At 60.5% G+C, this 18,593-nt stretch overlaps 1 protein-coding gene across 1 annotated transcript in view; it reads right to left on the bottom strand.

Annotated features, from left to right (window-relative positions):
• Positions 1 to 17,969, bottom strand: part of SCARA5 (scavenger receptor class A member 5) — a 39,629-nt gene extending 21,660 nt beyond the window's left edge. Inside the window, exons 1-4 of the mRNA XM_059835294.1 lie at positions 17,870 to 17,969; positions 16,409 to 16,530; positions 12,089 to 12,217; positions 3,691 to 4,365 (exon numbers count right to left, since the gene is read on the bottom strand). Of these exons, the coding sequence (XP_059691277.1) occupies positions 3,691 to 4,365; positions 12,089 to 12,217; positions 16,409 to 16,520 (916 nt within the window). The 5' untranslated portion in view covers positions 16,521 to 16,530; positions 17,870 to 17,969. The remainder of the gene's footprint in view (positions 1 to 3,690; positions 4,366 to 12,088; positions 12,218 to 16,408; positions 16,531 to 17,869) is intronic.
• Between the last annotated feature and the right edge of the window lie 624 nt (positions 17,970 to 18,593).

The following is an 18,593-nucleotide window of genomic DNA, read 5'->3' as shown; positions in this document are numbered from 1 at the left end:
CAGCGGGAACCACTGACTCCCATTTCGTCACCCTGACTTTGCCCCAAGCATCCTCTCCGAAGGGAAGGGGTCCCACACTGATGGCACTGGAGCAAAACTACTGCTGACACGAAATGTCTTGCTTCCCCCACGCCGGCTCCAGCACAGCTCAGCTGAGGTCCCCTGTGCGGGGGCAGCTCCGACAACTTCCATCTGCTCTGGTTTATGGGCATACTGGGAAATAACCCACACAAGGGCCCCACCTCAGTTCTGTTAACCCTGAAAGGGACACAGGAGCTGCCTGCTTGGGGCACCTCTTGGTGGGATGGGGGTTGGAGCTGCCCTTCCTCCTTAAAATCAGCTGCTACAGTGCAGCCCCCCAAGTCCTCTGCCACCATCTCATCATCTCATCTCATCTCATCTCATCTCATCTCATCTCATCTCATCTCATCTCATCTCATCTCATCTCATCTCATCTCATCATCTCTTCTCTTCTCTCTTCTCTTCCTTCTCTTCTCTCCTCTTCTCTTCTTTCTCCTCTCCTCTCCTCTCCTCTCCTCTCCTCTCCTCTCCTCTCCTCTCCTCTCCTCTCCTCTCCTCTCCTCTCCTCTCCTCTCCTCTCCTCTCCTCTCCTCTCCTCTCCTCTCCTCTCCTCTCCTCTCCTCTCCTCTCCTCTCCTCTTCTCTTCTCTTCTCTTCTTCTCCTGTCTCAGAGAACCGTCCCACGGGACATTGGTGAGGTCAAGGGCATGGACAAGCTATGAAGGGGACTAGGTTTCATGGAGGATGACCATGGGCATCAGACAATCTCATCTGCTCCCTGAGAGCTGGATGCTGGGAGAACGCAGCCAGAGAAGAGATATGTTGTCCCTTATTCCCTTTCCCTAATGCCTGGGGTTAGAAACGGGGCTTGGGGATGGGCAGACCCTTGGGCTGATCCTATTTGCTGGCTCCTAGGTTTTGGCATTCATCCTTCAGAGCTCTTCCAACAGTAGTGAGCCCTGTGGTCCATCAGCCACCAGAACATCTCCTCTTGGCTACATCCAGGCAGCTCCATAAGCAGAGATGGTCCCGTCCCCAGGGACAGCCGGTGGGATGGGACACAGGGAGCAGCTGGGGTGGAGGATGGAGGACCACTGGGATGGGCAGTTGGGAGAGGTTGAGCAACACTGCAGACACCATGCCAAGCTGGTCCGCACCCCACCGTGTTTGGGGTTTGCATTCGGGAAAGAAAACCCCAGCCCAGATGCACCCTTGCTTCACCCTCCTGCCTGCACAGGGCTGGGCTGCTCACTGCATCAGCGGAGGAGAAAAAAAAAACCCTCCAAAACCATGGGGATGAGGACTTTCATGACGTGCACAGATCTGACGGCCATATGGGACCGCTGCAATCACCCCGCCAGACCTGCTACAAGCCAGCACATCCCACCCAGCGAGTTATGCAAGCGGCTCCGGGGCGGGCGGTGGATGATCCTGAGCATCCTCCCTCCTGGTGACACCGTTATTTAAGACCCAGAGCCCCTCTGCGCTGTGAGGCCAAGCCCTTTCCGAGACACGCGAGCTGCTTGGCGTGGTTGGCTGCTGGAGACGAGCCTGGGGACCTCCCCAAGCTGCCATCACCCGCAAACAGCCTCGAAAAGCCAGAGCCTGGGGTAGCTAAGGTCCTGGGGAAAGGAAAATGCACCCCCAAGCAGGCAGCCCCACATCGCCCAGGACTGGTTCTGCTGGTGCAAATCCAGCCGGGAGCATGGTGGATTCATCCAAGGCCGTCTGGAGCTGGGGTAAAGCCAGCTGGGCACAAGGCTCCTAAAATTATCCATGACCCATCGCTGCCGACAGAAAGCAGGGCGGGAGGAGGGATGGGGAGAGAGGGAGGTGGGGGCTGCCAGGAATGTGTCAGAGCCGCGGCTGATAAATCAGGTGCCGGCCCGTTGGGAGGGGATTTGTTTTGCTTTCTGCTCATGTTAATTGGAGTAACATGGCGCATGGGTGTCAGGCTCCATGACGGTCCCCTTCCTCGGTGGCTTCATCCAAGAGAGGGTGATGTCCTCCCCATGGCAGTGGTGGGGGGAAAGAGAGGGCACAGGGTGGGTGGGCAGCTAGGAAAACCTCAAAGCAGTGGGTGCAACGTGGTCGCAGCAGCCCCAAACCAGGCATCGGGAGCCAACGTTGCCCAGGGACCAGGGAAATGACCCCAACGAGCTGCTGGTACCCAAGGGTGATGGTTGGCCTGGATGGGGAGATGTAGCTGCTGCGGTTCAAACCACATATGTCCCCTCCCGGCTCAGCAGACGGCCAGAGGGAGCAAGTGCCTTGGCGTCAGCCCCTTCCTTCCCCATCTGGTATTTCAGCTGGAAGCAGCAGAAATGAGCAACAGCCCATTGCATCTCCGCAGGTGCAAACCAACAGCCTAGAAGTGGGACACCAAGTGCCCCCCCAACCTTTTGCTCTGCCCCCAAGAGCTTGTACTGGGCTCTTCTCTGTTTCTTCATGGGGTTTCCCTCTGCCACGGCCAGTTCGTTCTCTGGGACTGTGACCACGTCACAGAGGGACCCTCCTCTTGCTGCTCCCCAGTCACATCAGGCACCCAGACTGGGATCCACCACAGCAGACATGGGTTTATCCAGTGCAGGCATCTCCACCGAGCTGGTCCCTTTGGAGCTGGGCTGTCCTGGGAGATCTGGTGCTCTGGGATGCAGAGAAGTGGGTGATCCCACAGCAGCAAGACAGTAAGATATGAAACAGCTGGAAATTCCTGACATCAGAGAGGAAGAAACGTCCAAGCAGATGGTTAAGCCTGGCCATACAGCTATGCTCATGAGACAACAGTGTGACAAATGGCTGAACCTTGCAGATAATTAAGAAAAAGCGAGTCGATGCTTAGCAGACTGAGGGGGGGATTACGGAGGCAACCATATAAATACCAAAAAAAGGGGATCAGCAAAACTAGAGTCAATGGTCAAGAGTTAGCAGGGATGGGTTGTTTATTTCACCATGATGAGGGTGGTGAAACCCTGGCCCAGGTTGCCCAGAGAGGTGGTAGCTGCCCCATCCCTGGAAACATTCCAGGTCAGGTCGGATGGGGCTCTGAGCAACCTGCTCTGGTTGGAGATGTCCCTGCTCATTGCAGGGGGTTGGACTAGATGGCCTGGAAAGGTCCCTTCCCACCCAAACCACCCTGTGATTATATGATTCTATGATTTGGGAGTGGCTGGGGGTGGTAAAGGAGGAGAAGATGGGAGGGGGAAAATGGAGTAAAGGGGATGTATGGTAAAGCAAATTATGTGATTGGTGATGACTGACGGTACTGGTGGACAGCCTTCTGCTTGATCACTGCAGTGCAAAGCAGGGCAAAAAACCCACCGACTCTGCTGCGCTTGGTGTGATTCACTTTCATGGTCAGGAGGGACCTGGCAGAGTTTTTTCCTGGCATCTCTGAGGGAACTTTGGGAGCTTTCTTCCTAACATGGATGGATGCGCATTTGGAGAGTCCGAGAGTCCAAGGTGATGGAGACACCTGATCATCACAGACACCAAAACAGTGGTGCCTGTTGGATTTGATACACCAAAGAGTACCTGAGACATCCCTACAGGACATCCCCATGCCACAGGCACCACCTCCACCACCACCCAAAGCACCGAGGACAACCCCTTCCTCACGACAGCTTCATGCACCAGCAAGGGAGCTCCTTACAAGAGGTGCTCGGCTTACCCCGTATCACGGAGATGTTCTTCAGCGCGACAGAGTGCTCCCAGTCCTTCAGCCGCAGGTCCTCCGTCACGTTGTTGAGGATGGCCAGCTCGTGCTTCAGCTGCTCCTCCATGGCTATGTGGATGAGGCGCATCTGCCGGGCATCTTCGGTGGCGTTGCTGATCAGCACCTGCAGGTCCTGGATGCGGGTATGGTGGATGTTCACGTCGTAGGAGAAGGTCCTGTTCATGGTGTCCATGGCCCCGTTGACGGCCGTCACCTGGTCGCTCAGGCTCTCCACCCTGCTGCCCAGGTGGCTCAGGAGGTGGTCGTGGTGCTGCAGCAGCAGCCGGCTGCTGTTGCCTTCCACGGAGAGCTTGTACATCTCCTGCTGAGCTGCGTCGCTCTGCTGGGTCAAGCTGTCCCAGAGGTTGGACACTGCCTTGTCGGTTTGGCTGGCCTGGGTCTGCAGGCTCCAGAGAAGCCCTTCCAGCTTCTGCAGTGACCCCGTCATGAGGAACAAGGAGTCCGAGTGGTTCTGCAGGAGGTCCTGCAGCCTCCAGATGTGATCCAGCACGTCCCCCTTCAGAGGTAGGTGCAGCAGCTTCAGCTGCATGTCCCGAAAGCTCTCGTTGAGGTGGTTGACGTTCCCCATCAGCGCCTTCAGGTCCTCGGGGGAAGTCTGTGGTCTGGAGACTGCAAGGGATGGAGAAGAGGAGGCATCAGAAACCAATCCATGGAGGTGGGGACCCTCCTGAGAGGTGCAACCCCATCTCCTACCAAGGAGCGCTTGGACATCCCCCTGTTCCTTGGTGCTTGGAGGTGGAAGCCCTACCTCAAACCCCAAAAGGTTCATCCCATCAGACCCTCTTTAGCCCCACAGTTTTCTCCATGGTTGGAGATGGAGGTTGGTTGCTGAAGGTCTGGAGAAGGAGACACCTCGCTCAGGAAGGACAGCAAAGGCTTCCAGCAGCTCTGAGCTTCAGGGTGGCTCAGGGCTTTGCCAGATGGGTCATGGTGCTACAAAGCTCTGCCTCGTGGCTTTGCCCGGCTTGTGTTTGCCTTTGGTCAGAGGACTGGCTGCTAAAAGCATCCGCTTCCCTTTCCTAAAAACAGACCTTAAAACCTGCTTCTTCCCCCACTGAGGTTTTAATTTTAATTTTAACAATCAGGTTTCCCTTCTGGCCGCTGATCCTGGGCCTGAGCTCAGCCCCTTGCTCTGTAATGAAGACCATCAGCCTGGCTGGGCAGGTCTCCACAGCTCTGGGTGCGGTTTGCTGTCAGCCTCCAAGCACCGCATCCCGCATCCCGGGGCTGCCAGGGCTCTTCCCCAGGGAGGGAAGGAGGGAGAAAACCCACCCCGGCTCAGGAGCATCCTTCACTCCCTGCCCCTGCATCCCCAGTGGGATAGAGCTCCCGGACATCCAGGCACCCACCCCAAAACCCTCCTGGCCTCGCACCAGCTCCCAGAGCACCGAGATGGGGTTCAGAGAGGGAACCTGGAAATTTGGGGGGAACCTCTTTCTCTCAGCTGTTCCTATCACTGCTCCAGCAACCCCCTGCCCAGCAAGCCCAGTAGCACCCAGTAAAGCCTGATCCTGGGCCCCAGCACCCTGTTGCATGCCTTGGTGCACCCCAAAAATGCTGATCCAGGTAGGGGATAACATCTTCTCCCTCTGCCTTGCATCGACGCTGGGTCTCCAACACAGCCAGGCGTGAGGCACTCAAAGCCAAACCCACAAGAATAATGAGCTTTTTTTTAAAAACAAAATAAATAATCCCCATTGTTCTTTAAGCTGTGGTGGGGCTTCGCCTGGCGCGACGCTGCGGGCTGGCGCAGGACCGGCCTGGCAGCTCACCCCCTCATTTCCACGGAGGAGAAACTGAGCGAAGCCATTTGGTTTGAATTAAAATCGCAGGAGTAAGGAGAGGGCGAAAGCAGCCGTGCACACGCGACGGGCTCCAGCTCCCGCCCCGGGCTTGGGGCCACCCGCAGCGGCGGTGCTGGGTGCCCGGGGAGGGGGGAGCACTGGGGGGACCCGCTGTGCCCGGAGAGGGGATGGGAGCACTGTGGGGCAAGCAGCTGCCCCCCAGCACTGCCATGGGCTGGCGGGTGCCATAACGGAGGAGCTGAGCATCTTCCAGGCACCAAAAGCACCTTTCCTCTGTTAATTAGCCCCCGTTAATTAATCCCGCTGCTGGACTGTCCCAGCTTCCCAGGCTGCAGCGTGCCAGATTGGAGCTCTCCTTCTTGGGGCATGGTGACGTTGTTTGGTCCCCTCTGCACGTCCCCTCTGCACGTCCCTGCTTGTCACCTGCATCACTGCAGGGGGGACACCTCAACGTCACCGGTTATCCCCCATCCCTGCTGTGCCAGGCGCCCAGCGGGCACCGGCTCGGGGGAGCCTTTGCCCGTGGGGGTTCACAACAGGGAAAGCAACCAGGCGATGTGCCCAAGGCCACCCCGAGAGGGGACAAGGGGCGAGGAAAGACCTTGGGTAAAATCGCCCAAGGGGTGGGTGTCGCTGCCTTCTGCGTGGGTGACCGAAGCTGCTCCGTCAAGTCTTTCTCGACCCAGGGTGCCCGTGGTGGGCGCGGAGACAACCACGGCTTTCTTGCAACGAAACCAAGGGGAAAAGCAACCCTGTGTGGCCAGCACAAGGAGGAATAACCCAAATCCCAGGTCCTGCGGTGGCCAAGGGCTGGGAAGCGCGGGCGAGCTCCCCCCTTTGCACCTGCGGTTAGTTGCAAAGCCTGCGGAGTTCCCCAGATTCCCATAAATCACTTCCAACAACCAGCTGGGATCCCCACGGCTCTCCTCTGCCCAGCCCTGGCACCGCAGCCACCAACCCGAGAGCAACCGAGGCTGCTCCGGAGCATCCCGCAGCCAAAACCACACCGGGAAGCTTCCAAGCAGCAACACCTCCAGCCTTGGGCTGCTCTGTGCATGCACACGCATATGTGCCAGCAGCTCTCCTGCCTCCCAAATCTTCTGCCTCCCACTTTCCACTTGCCGGGTTGGTAGGATGGACTAATTCTGCTGCAAGGCAGAGGCACGGACATCGCCCCGCTGAGCAGGCAAAGCCACGGGCCCGGGCTGCAGGCGGAGGGCTGAGCCAGAGGAGCAGAACGTGGGTGTTGTGGGCCCGTAACGCCCGCCTTGGTTTCTGTTCTTTGCCCGAAATCAAGAGTTGGGAGCTGGCGAGTCGTGGAGTTGCTGGGAGCCTGCAGCACGCGCATAAACGCATGCACACGGCTCACGTGTGCTCACACATGCATGCACAGCACCGATACGTACACACGCACATGCGTGGCTGCACACAGATATGCATGCACACAGCGTGCATGCACAAACGCACCCAGCACACGCATGCACACGGCGCACAGATGTGAATGCGCACAGCACATGCGCACACACAAATGCACACAGCACACACATGCATGCACATGGTGCACACATGCAAATGCACACAGCACACACCTGCATGCATACGCACAAATGCACACAGCACACGCACACACATGCATGTCACCGCTGTTCGGTGACATGCCGTCCTCCCGGCTGCTGTCCCCAGCAGTGTTTCAAGGAGAAAAGGTTTGCAAGAACCCCATGGTCCTACCCCAAAAGCCCTTCCAGGCCCTTTTGCTGCTGCTGAACAGAGCAGCAGCAGCCCCGTGCAAGGTCACGCCTTGCACGTGTGCCCATGGCCGTGCCCGCAGGTGTGAAAGCTGCTAAAAAGCCAACGGGCAGCGAACGAAGGCGGCAAAGGAGAGCCCTGGGGAGATGGAAGGAGGGGGTTTCACGTGGGTAAGCTGTGGAAGAGCTCGCTGCAGGAAGGTTGGAAAAGTTACAGGGAGAGAAATGCCTTGAGGTTACTAAATATACGTATGTTTACATGTGGATACATAGATGCACGCAGCACGATGCAGATGTGCATGCCTGCACCCGCCCTCTCTGCACATCTGCATTGCAACCCCTGCACATGCACCCCGAGCTGCGCGCACACACACACTCGTACTCACGCACATTTTTGCAGGACTAAGACCACCACGGGCAGCTCGTCCCAGCTTGCTCCAGGGGAGCGGTTTGTGCCTGCAGGCCATCGGCTCTGGCAGAGGTCATCAGGCCTGCATGGAAAGCACCGCTACGTAGGCTGTGCCCTTGCACTCCTGGCTAATAATTTTTATGTGACTTCTTGCGGAGGGGACAAGCACGCACACGCACAGCCGGGCGCGCACACCGCTGCACTGCACACCGTCACTGCTGCCGGGACCCGCTCCCGGGTGCGGCTGAGCACCATGCGCATGGACAAGTATCTGCACCCTTGCATGCACCCAAAAATATCTCTCCCCCCTTTTTGGCTCACGTATAGCCAAGGTAATGCTGCAAAGTAGATGCGCGCACCTTGAATACAGAAATTTTCACCGTCCCTCGAGAAATGCACTCCCCATCCCACTTTTGCAGCGTTAGGCGGCTGCAGAAAACTGAGAAGCTGCAGGAGACGTCTTGCAGGACACCTCAGTGTGGTCTACAAGCTGGAAGCGGTGCTGAGAATTTGGACCCAGCTACGAGCCCCAGGGCATTGCTATCGGCTCCCCTGGGTTTTATTTCCACGGGGGAGTCGGGCAGATGCTGAACGTGAGGTTCAACACGCGACTGGATGCACAGTGGCACCGGGTCTGGGCACCTCAAACCTCCAGTCCAATTATAAGCCCAACATCCTACGCCCGCAGCCCTGTGTGAGAGCATCTCCTCCAGCATTTTGGGAAAGGGTGGAAACCAAGCCCTGGGCTGGGAAAAGAGCTGCAGGAGAAGGATTTGGGTGAGGATGGGCAGGATGGGGAGCAAGGGATGGTGGGGAGTAGCCAGCACTCGGCTCCGGCACGAGTCTCTTGGGGCTTATCAGCCCAGGCACAGGGCCCCGCTGCCAGCAGCTTTTCGACAGCTCAGGTTTGCTCCGTGTCCCAGGGAGACGCCGGCTGCAGGCACAGACCCGCTTTGGAGCCAGCTCACGGGGAGCAGGAGGAGTTTGCGCTGGAGCTGATCCGGGAGCGCTCACGCGATGGTTGGCCGTGGGGCTGGGTCTGTTGCCTTCATCTCCGCTGGCATCCTCGGAGCGTGAGTTTTTGGGGTACGATTCTTGAAACGGAGGGTGCTCGTTTCCTTGGATGCTTCTGCCAGGCATCCAGGAGTGGCAAGCGTGGAAGCGTGGCCCCCTCTCAATGCAAATATGAGCACGGAGGTGAGGTGCAGGTCGGATGCCTATCCATACGCATGGTTCAGATGCCCACACGAAGGCACTTGGCTCGTTAGGACACGGCTAACGAGCCCTGCCTGGCCTCCCGCTGCTGCTGCAGAGCGGCTCAGGGCTGGGTGCCTGGGGTGCATGGGCATGGGGCCAGGTGGAGATTCAGGTTCAAACACCCAAGTGCAGGTCTGAGCACGCAGGCGGCTGGGGTTTAACCCAAACCTTGCAAAAAAGCCAAGTCCAGAGTCCTAACCTTGGGCTAGGTGCCTTTTGGGGGGGATGAGCGGGGGTCAGGGACAGGGAGAAAGGGATTGTGCATCCCCAGGAGCCAGAAAACTGCTGCCAGGCTTGCTGGAGAGGATATTAAAAGCAGGCTGCATTGAAACCAGCCCGGCTCTGTTGCTGAAAACATCCTGTTTCCGCAGCTCCGAGGTGGTTCACGGTATTTTTAGCAGTTTACTCATTTTCTAACCCATTTCCATGGAGCGTGTTGCGAGTCACAGGACACCTGCCCAAGCCAGCTTCAAAACGATGCCCAGGGCAGCTGCCTCGTCAAAAACACCAGGCTCTCGTGCCGGGGACACCAGCACGTGTTGGGGGTTATCTCCGGGGGGGTGGTATTCCCTGCAACGCCCCAGCCCTGTTGGGAAGCACCGCGGGGTGTGCAAGTGTGTGGTTGCACGCACGTGCACGTTTCTGTTCACATTTGCACGCATAGGCACTTTCCTTTTGGGAATTTTCCTCCTTTCCCCTGGGCGGGATGGGAAGCAGCGGAGCAAACCAGGCGGAGCGTCCCTGCTCCGTGTTGCTGGTCCCGGGATGAAGGGATGCTGGCAGCGGAGGGCATGGACCAGGGGCACCGTCCCCCCGTCCCCAGTGATGGTGGACAGCGTGGTGAGAGTCGCTTTTCGAGGAGCAGCCGGGAGATCACAGCTCCACATCCCTCTCCAAAGAGCATCAGGTCTGGAGATGAGCTGGACACCCCATCCTCATTTGTCCCGGGTGGGACGGTGTTTGCTCCGGGTGGGACCTGCTCCGAGCAGGGACCTCACCGTGGCTGTGGGAGGACAGGGATGGCATCAAATGGTGATGTTCCTCTTACAGCATCGCGGTCGGCTCTCTCCAGCCCAAGAAGCAGGTGAGAGCAAGTCTGCTTCACAAAACGCTGTATCTTCCCGTGCACCTTCCCCTCTGACGGGAGACGAGGGATGCTGGGCAGAAGGTCTCAGCTCTGGCAAGCTGGTGGCTGGTCTCCAGTAGCACAAAGTGGGCTTTTTCCATGGGAAAACCAAGCCCTCCATAGTTAAGGGTGCGCATGAATACCCAGTCCCCACCCTCCGAGGACCATCAGCTCTGACATCGAGGTTTCAGCCACAGACCCCTGAAGCCGGGGACCATCAGGGCTGGCTCCCTAGGCTACACCTGGCTCCCAGCTGGATGCGGTCTCCGGTTAATGAGCTGTTCTTCGCCGTGTTGCAAGACCAGCCTGTGCCTGTGGTTTTCCTTGATGCGATAAGACAGGTCCAGGCACCGGCGGTCGGCACGGCTGGCTCCAGCACTTGAGTCAGCTACATCCAAAGCCAGAGGCTTGGCTTAAAGTTCAAGACATGCAGAAAGCAATAACGAAAGAGATGATTTTTCATCTTCATTTTGCCTTTCTTTTCCAAGATTGCAGCCCACAACCCGGGGGGTAAGGTGGTTTTACTGGGGTCTCACTGAAAGCTGAAATCCTGCCAGTCACGGGACTCCAGGAGGTGGGGCTTTGAAGATGCCCATGACCGTGAGCCTCCAGCTCTCCCGGCTGTCAGCCGATGCCATAATGTTATTGTTACTGCTGGAGCTGTTTTCGGGTGAGCAGCTGTAGCTCAGCCCAGGACAAGAGCGCCTGTCCCGAGCTCTTTGCACAATTCATGGCATCCCTCGCTCAGGGTTTCGCGGGCCAAGAACAACATTAAAACAATGTAATGCAAGAAATAAGTGGGAGAGGCTTCAAAATTCCAGCAAAACCTTCTCTGTCCCTTCCCTAGCCCAGGAAAAAAAGCTAAATCCGCTCTTTGCAAAGCCTTCACGGGGCTGGTATTGCCACAGCTGGAGTGAGACGTGAAATCCATCACCCCCCAGCTACCCGCCGCAGGCAAGGCGCAGAAAATCATCCCGAAGGGATGGTGCGGGGGCAGCGCTCAGCCCTGCCCAGCCCCGGAGAGCAGCTGGTGAAGATTTGGGGCTGGAAAGGCCCCATACACCCCCCACCCCATGGATGCTGGGGTTAAAGCTGGGAAGGAGGTGGGTGGGAAGCGAGGAGCTGGTCCTCGGTGGCGGCATTTCCCACCCGCGCCCGGTGCGGCACCCATCCAAGCCCCCCCCCAACCCAGCAGAGCCCTGCATGGGGGTGGTACGGGTGCAAGAGGACTGTGGGTTAAACCAGCCATCCTCCCAAACTGCTTCCAGCACGACGAGCGGGAAAACAAGACAGCGGTGACACGGACCACGTGGGATGCATACGCAGGGATGAGCTGGGAGAAATTACAGGCGTTTGCCAGCAGCTTTCCCATCCCCACGCTCACCAAAAAGCCGGAGACTGGAGGCAGGAGCCTTGCCGGCACGTGCGGGATGTGCAAGGATAACACCCTCCCTGCAAGCTGCCTGCATCCCCATCGCTGATGGAGCCGGGGCTCATCCTTACCCCAAGCAAAATGGGGGGGGGAAATCGGTGCAAACCCAGCAGCCAGGACCTAGTGATGGGAACGATTCGAGCCTCGAACGCGGGGCTCCAGAGCCCCACCGTCCCCAGCACATGATGCTCGGACCCTGCAGCGACTCCAGCCTCAATGCTTAAATCAAAACCGCTCCAGGCGTGCGGTATGGAGCTAGTATGGGCTCATGTCATTGTCCCCAAGGAGCTGGAAACGGGGGGCGGAGGCGATGCCCGCCTTGGTTTGCGGCCACCGCTAAAAGCGGTGGCCGCAAACCAAGGCGGGCATCGCTTCCGCTGGATCCCATATTTTCCTCCCCTGGATGGCATGGAAAACCCTCCCGAACACCTCTGCAGAGGCAGCAGCAACATGGTCCCATGCCCACGGCCAGACCCAGTTCTTTGAGCTCCTGCACAGGGGAGCATCGCCCTATGGTACCGCTGCACCATACAGGGAGGAGCCAGGCTCAGCCCTTACCTGCGAGGATGAAGACCCCCACGAGGATGAGGAAGACGAGGAGGTAGAGTCCCACCACGGCGTACTTCAATGCCGCCAAGGAGCCCAGCCGGCCACAGCGTCCTGCTGCCTTCATCCTCCGCCCGGGACCTGGGGGACAGAGCGGGACGTCAAGGAGAGCATCATGCACCCAGTCCGCCCGGGGCTCCGTCTCCCACCGGGAGAAAATATTCCAAATATAGTTTCAGCAATGCCTCGTGGGTGCAGGCACAGCTCTGCATAGCCCGGTGTTGATCCGTGCGGCTTTCCCCCAGTCGGGACCATGGATGCTGGCACAAGCCCACGCTCCCAAGCACACGCAGCCGGGACACCATCAGCAATGCAGTAGGCAAGGGTGGGCCTGATCCTGCCCATTCTGGTGCTGTGGGTCTGGGTTGGGGGCAGGCAGCCCAGTTTCAGCACATGCACACATCTCCCACTCCTGCACGGGCAGAGCTGGGGTGCAAAGGGCCCGGTGGGGATCCCAGGTAGGAAAACATCAGCATCACCCACCGTCACCCCTCCAGCTCCCACCCTTCACCCCGTCCCCTGCCTTCCCCGCGTGCAGCCCTGGGACTCCCCCCTCCGGGCAGGAGGCAGGCAGCCGTAAGGGGGTGGAGGAAGACAGGACAAGGGGGAATCATCTTAAACTAAAAGAAGGGAGTTTCAGACTAGATATAAGGAAGAAATTCTTTACAATAAGGGTGGTGAAACCCTGGCCCAGGTTGCCCGGAGAGGTGGTAGCTGCCCCATCCCTGGAAACATTCCAGGTCAGGTTGGACGGGGCTCTGAGCAACCTGGTCTGGTTGGAGATGTCCCTGCTCATGGCAGGGGGTTGGACTAGATGGCCTGGAAAGGTCCCTTCCCACCCAAACCATTCTAAGATGCCTGGATCCTGACACCCCTGCCAGCCCTTCCTTGCCCAAACCTGCGATCCAGCTCCTCTTCGCCGCCGCCACAAGCCCTGAGCAGCAAGAGCTGTGTGCGAAGGAGGGGGGTTTTATGAATACAATAGCCGGGAGGAAAATGCAAGGAAAGATGAGGAAAGGCTCCGGGGCCGTGAACCCAGCGGAAGCGAAAAGTCGTCTCGTTTTGGGCTTTGCGCATGTTCAAAGCTCGAGCTCATGTTGGAATCTGGGCCAGGTCGTGGTCTTAGGTGGGAGCCGGAGCCTGATCTGGCTACAGACCCCCCATCCGTCTGTCCCCCGCCCCAAAGCTGCAGCGATGCTTCAGCCTGACGCCTTGGCTCTCTGGGTGACCCCGTGCTGCTGGGACGGGGCGCAGGGCGTTGGGTGCCTGCATTTTTGCATTGGGCCCTTGCAGAAACACAAGGTTTCTGAGAGCAGCTGAGAAGCAGCAACTTCATGCCAGGTCAACAAGCGCCGCCCGCTTTTGCCCCTTGCCAGATCCGAGATGTCTCCAAGGAGACACCAACAAGAGGTGGAGGAAGAGTTCAAAACTCCCACCCCCTTCACATTTGGGTGCCTCCATCCCCTTGCTTTCCGCCCTTTAAGCCCCGAGGCGCAGCGTAGCACCAATCCTGCATCCACCCAGCGGAGAGGGTGAGGCAGGTGAAGCACCACGGCCCCAAAGCCGAACCTCCTGGGCAGGAGGCCACGCTCACCCACGGCCACGAGCGATGCCCACCTCCAGCCATGACCATCCCCGCTGCGCCGTGGGACCTCACTCCATCCCACCCCCCATCCATGGGGCAGGAGCTCAGCTCCCCGTAGGACCAAGCTGGCACTTGGGGTGCCAGAGATGGAGAGGAGGTCCAACGGGTTGGGGGTGTCCCTAGCCTGGCAGGGACCCTTCCCCACCGCACCCCTGCCCTTCCCCAGTTGATGGTCCGTGTGTCTGTCCTGCCAGAGGACAGGGAGGTTTGCAAAAGCCTCCAGCCAGGGAAGGGTTACGCTGGGTGTATCGCTTAACTCAGCCCCATTTGGGGGCTCCCAAATGATAAAGCGCTGAGGTCAGGCTCGCTGACACCCCGAGGGGATCCCACGGGGATGTGGGGTGCACGGGGCGCCCCAGCTCAGGTGCTAAAGGCGGTGCCGCTCCTCCGGGACCCCTCCATCTGTAATTCATTACCCGCACGCGGTTCCCATTTGCTGTCACCGGCCAAACAGATGGAGCCGAGGGTTTCAGAATGAGGAAAGCTGCAATATTTTTCTGACATTAACACTTATATCAGGTCCTGGGAGACTCCGGGAGGAGCTGGCCCTGGGCCCCGAACCACCCACTCCTCTGTGCTGCTCTCGGAAGAGCAGGAGGGACCGCAGCTGCGTAAGCAGGGTTTTCACAACAGCCCGCTCCGAGGAGCCCACGGGCAGGCTCCGGCCAGTAACCAAGGGGAAAAGCAAATATTTCTTCCCCCTGCCCATGCCCAGGGGAGCAGGAGCGGTGGCCCGCATGGTCAGCGGGGTTGCAGAAGGTGGGAGGCTGGAAGCAGGGGGGACTTGCTGTCCCCCGAGCCCCGGGGGGGTCCAGGGCTGCAGCACTGGTCCTCAGCCCCACAGCGAGCACTTTCTGTGAGCCCAGGAGGGACTCGGGTGGTCCCATCGTCACCATGAAGCTCTTGGGGTTGACCTTGCCCCTGCCCTGTGCAGCTGCGGACCAGACGCAGCCCCACAAGCCTCGCTCCAGCACCCTCTCCCATGGGAATGGGGTTCCTTGGAGGGCCAGTTCTGCATCGGGATGAGTTACGGATGAGCAGATTTGCCCTGAGAGATCCAGGGCAACCTGCCACAGAACCACCAAAGCCAGGGAGAGACCTTGAACCCTCCCTGCCGTGGCAAGGTCTCTGCTGGGAACGGTGGCCTCAGTCCTGGAGGACACCGACTCTTCCCTCCCCGTCTCTTCCAGTATCGCTCCCTCCGGGTTTGCGGTGCAGCAGAGCGTGGGGACAGCCCCTGGGCAGGATCTGGCCCTCTTTCTGCTGCAGAGAGGTGGGGTGGGCGCTGGATTTGAAAAGCTGGCGGCAGAAGGTGGGCAGAGGCAGGAGCAGACACGCTGCTGAGAGCGGGGGGACCCTTGCGGGGTGACATCCAGTTTGGGGAACGGCATTTCATCGGCATGGGAAATCCACGCTCCGGACTCAAAGCCGTCCCCATCTGGGGGGCTGCGGGGCAGGAGAAGACACCCACACAGCACCATCACATCTCCCCTTGCAATAACCACACGAGCCACCTGCACCGTGCAAGCAATTTGGCCGGGGCTGGGTGTTCCCAGTGCCTGGATGCGGCCCAGCCTGGCACATGGGCTGCCCTCTGGAAACACCCAGGGCTCCCCATCCCATCCCGGGGACGTCCCACATGCCTAAAACCGGGAAGGTGGGTCCCCCATCACCCCAATCCCATGCTTGCGGTGGGGAACAGCAGTGCTGGGAAGCCCATTCAGAACAAGACCAGTTTCCCCAGCAGCCCCACAGGACCAGTTTCCCCAGCAGCCCCACAGGTCTCTAAGTGAAGCTGCCAGCGCAGGGGACCTCTCACGTCTCCGCTTGAGCGCCCAACTCTGCCCAACCAGGCTGCAAAGACCTTGGGAAAAATTCATTGGGGCTGTTGGCTGGTGAAATATGGACAGTGTGTCATGGGGCAAGAGCAAAGGAGAAGAGCTCAGCAAGCCCACGGTGGGGGCAGAGGCCAGCTGAGATGTGCGGGAGACACAAGCAGGTCCCGCTGTGTCCTGCAGCGCAGCCCTGGTGCTACCGCCCCACTGCACGGCATCTCTGGACAAGACCACATGCAAGGGAGCCAGAAGCTTGGAGGAGAAAAAAAAACCTCGAAAAACCCCAAAAATCAACCTTTAGCAAGAAAAGTGACTTTCCCTGGAGCACAACCCTGGTGAGTGGCAGAACTGAACGAGATCCTGAGCACCCTGAGAGGTCCACAGTGCCCTGGCTCTGTCATCCCCCCATCAGACCAGCAAGGGGGGGCCAGGAGAGGAGGCAGGGAGACCTCCTTGCAACGGGATTCCCTGAGCGTTTCTCCCAGTGAAGCCGTGCCAGCAGGAGAGGAGTTTCCTGCTCCGTTTAGGACACACACATTCATCATGGTGCCACTGCCACCAAGGCACCCTCACCCTGGGCACCCCCCCTTCCCAGGGCAGGGGTTGCTCCTCTGCTCTGGTCCCCTGGGACCCGCAGCTGGAGCTGAGCGCCTCACTCAGGCCAGACCCCTTTGCCTGTGTGGGGCCAAATTGCAGTCCAAATCCCCATGTACCCCCCAAGAAGCTCTCCAGGTTTCTGCCGCCAGGTTCGAAGCCCCCCCGGACTGAGCCGCACGTGGAGCCCCGACTCACCGTCCTCGCAGAGGTTCAGTTTGGAGAGGTTCCTTCCCTCGAAGGGCTCCTCGAAGATGGAGCCGTTCTCCCTCTCATTGAAGGTGTGAAGGTACATGGCTTTGTTCTCCATCTCCCTGCTGCTGGTGGAGCAGAACAGGCACATGAGATGGTGCTTGGTGGCTATGGTATATCCTGACATGGCAGGGGCCCGATCCTGGCTAATCCTATACCCTGCATGGCTCCGGCACCACGGTCCAGTGCAACACGGTGCGGGCTGGTGCTGCGGACATGGACCTGCTGCCGAGGGAGTCCTCTGCTCTCGCTTGGCAAAGCTGACCACCACATCTCAGCGTGGGGTTTCTTGACTTGCCCCACGGCCCAGGCTGGGCTTGGCAGTGCCCCGAACGTGGGCCAGACCCTCTCAGCGACGGCAGGGAGAAGCTGGTGGGCAAGCTCAGCAGGACCACGGGTCCACCGCCGTCTAGTCCTGCCTGCGTCCTTGCCGCTCAAGCGCAACGCTCACCGCCAACACAGACCCCTTGCTCGTTGGCCAAGGAGGGGCTCCTACCACCCACCCGCGCTCCACCACGTGCCCTGAGCACGTCCAGCCTTGGTGTCCGCTCCGGGCACGCCCCGGCTGTCCCTCCTTCCCTCCCCAGGGCTGGGGGCTCAGGGGATGCATGCATCCAGGACCTTCACCCCGAGGGTTTGGGGTACCCCTGTACCCCCACCACCTCTAGACACCCCAGCACCCCGACCGTGAGCCAAGCCTGCTCTCCCCACGGGCCCGATCCTGCTGCCTCTCTGGTCGGGAGGCTGGAGTTGGGCTGGTCCCAGGGACAGGGCCGTGCCCCCAGTGAATACTGTCGGCCCTGGGGGGGTTTGTGCCTCCGCTGCCAGCGAGGTTTCATGGCAGCACCCAGCCGGGGGTGGGGGGAACCAGCCCCCAGCCCCCAGCAGGACTCTGGCGTGGAAGGAGTTAAAAATCACCCGCTAAGTGGGACCTGCTGAGCACTCCCAAACTCATTCCCTGCGACTCCCCCAGCTCCAGCCGCCCCTCGCTATCAGCACATGGGTGCCGTGCTCCGTGGGGACCCCCAGCCCCTGCACCCCCCCCCAGCTAAAACCAGCCCCCCTGGGAGCAGGATGGAGCAGGCTGGGCAGGGTCCTCCCTGGCCGGGAGCAGCACCCCCGGTCCCACTCCCACGGGGGTGACATTACCCCTGTACCCCGGGGGGGTCTCGCAGCCCCGGGGAGTCAGCCCTCGCTCCCCCCTCCCGCATCCCTGGGTGGGGGGCACAGCGGCAGCGCCCCGGGGGGGGGGGGTGGAGGGGCGGCTCCCCACGCAGGGATGCTCGGGGAGACACCGGCCCCTCCGCGCCCACCCCACGCGGGGGGGTCCATCCCAGCCCGCTCCCCTCTCCCCGAGCTGCGTGTCCCCTTGCCCCACGGAGAGTTTCCCACGCCCCCCCCGCTCACCTGCTGGGCGGCCCCACGCGGGAGCGTGTTTCCCGTGGGCCCTTCCCCCGCCTTCTCGCTCAGTCCCCGGGCTGCGCCATGGGGGCCGGGGGGCGAGGACAGCAAGGGGAGCCCCCGACCTCACCGCCAGCTCCCCACGGGCGCGGAGGGGCCGCCGCTCCCCGCCAGCCTCCCATGGGTGGGGGGGGTCCCCGGGGTGGGTGATGCGCGGAGCCGGGAGGCTGTGAGCAAGGACCGCTCGGCCGGGAGGGTTTTGTAGGCGGGGAACGGGAGGGGGGGCCGGGCTCCCCACGCCCCCCCCCCGCCCCCGGGGCCGCCCCCGCCGCCCATTCGCCGGCCTCGGGCCGCCCCGGCCGTGGGGAGCCGGGCAGGGGCAAGGGGGGGGCCGGGGCAGGGGCACCCCCCCGGGGGAGCCGGAGCATCCCCCGGGTGCGCTCGGCTCGGCGGGGTGGGGGGGGGTCCCCCTGGAAGTCCTGCCGCCGGGGTGGGTGCGTGGGGCGGCCCCGCGTCCCAGCTCCGGTGGGTCTCCACGCCTTTCCCTCTCCCTTCGCTGCCCCATTCCCGACCGGCTCGGCCCACGGCGGGCAGGAGCAAGGGCAGCCCCCGGAGAGGGGAGAGGCGCTTGTCCCCCCCCCGCTGCGCCCACGGGGAAACTGAGGCACGGAGGACCCGAGGGAAACGCGCTAGGCTGACCCCACAGACCGCCTTGGCGCGGGCCGTGCAA

Source organism: Gavia stellata, chromosome 2 (genome assembly GCF_030936135.1).
Source record: "Gavia stellata isolate bGavSte3 chromosome 2, bGavSte3.hap2, whole genome shotgun sequence".
Lineage (NCBI taxonomy): Eukaryota > Metazoa > Chordata > Aves > Gaviiformes > Gaviidae > Gavia > Gavia stellata.
This window is presented reverse-complemented; position numbering and strand designations above follow the sequence as displayed.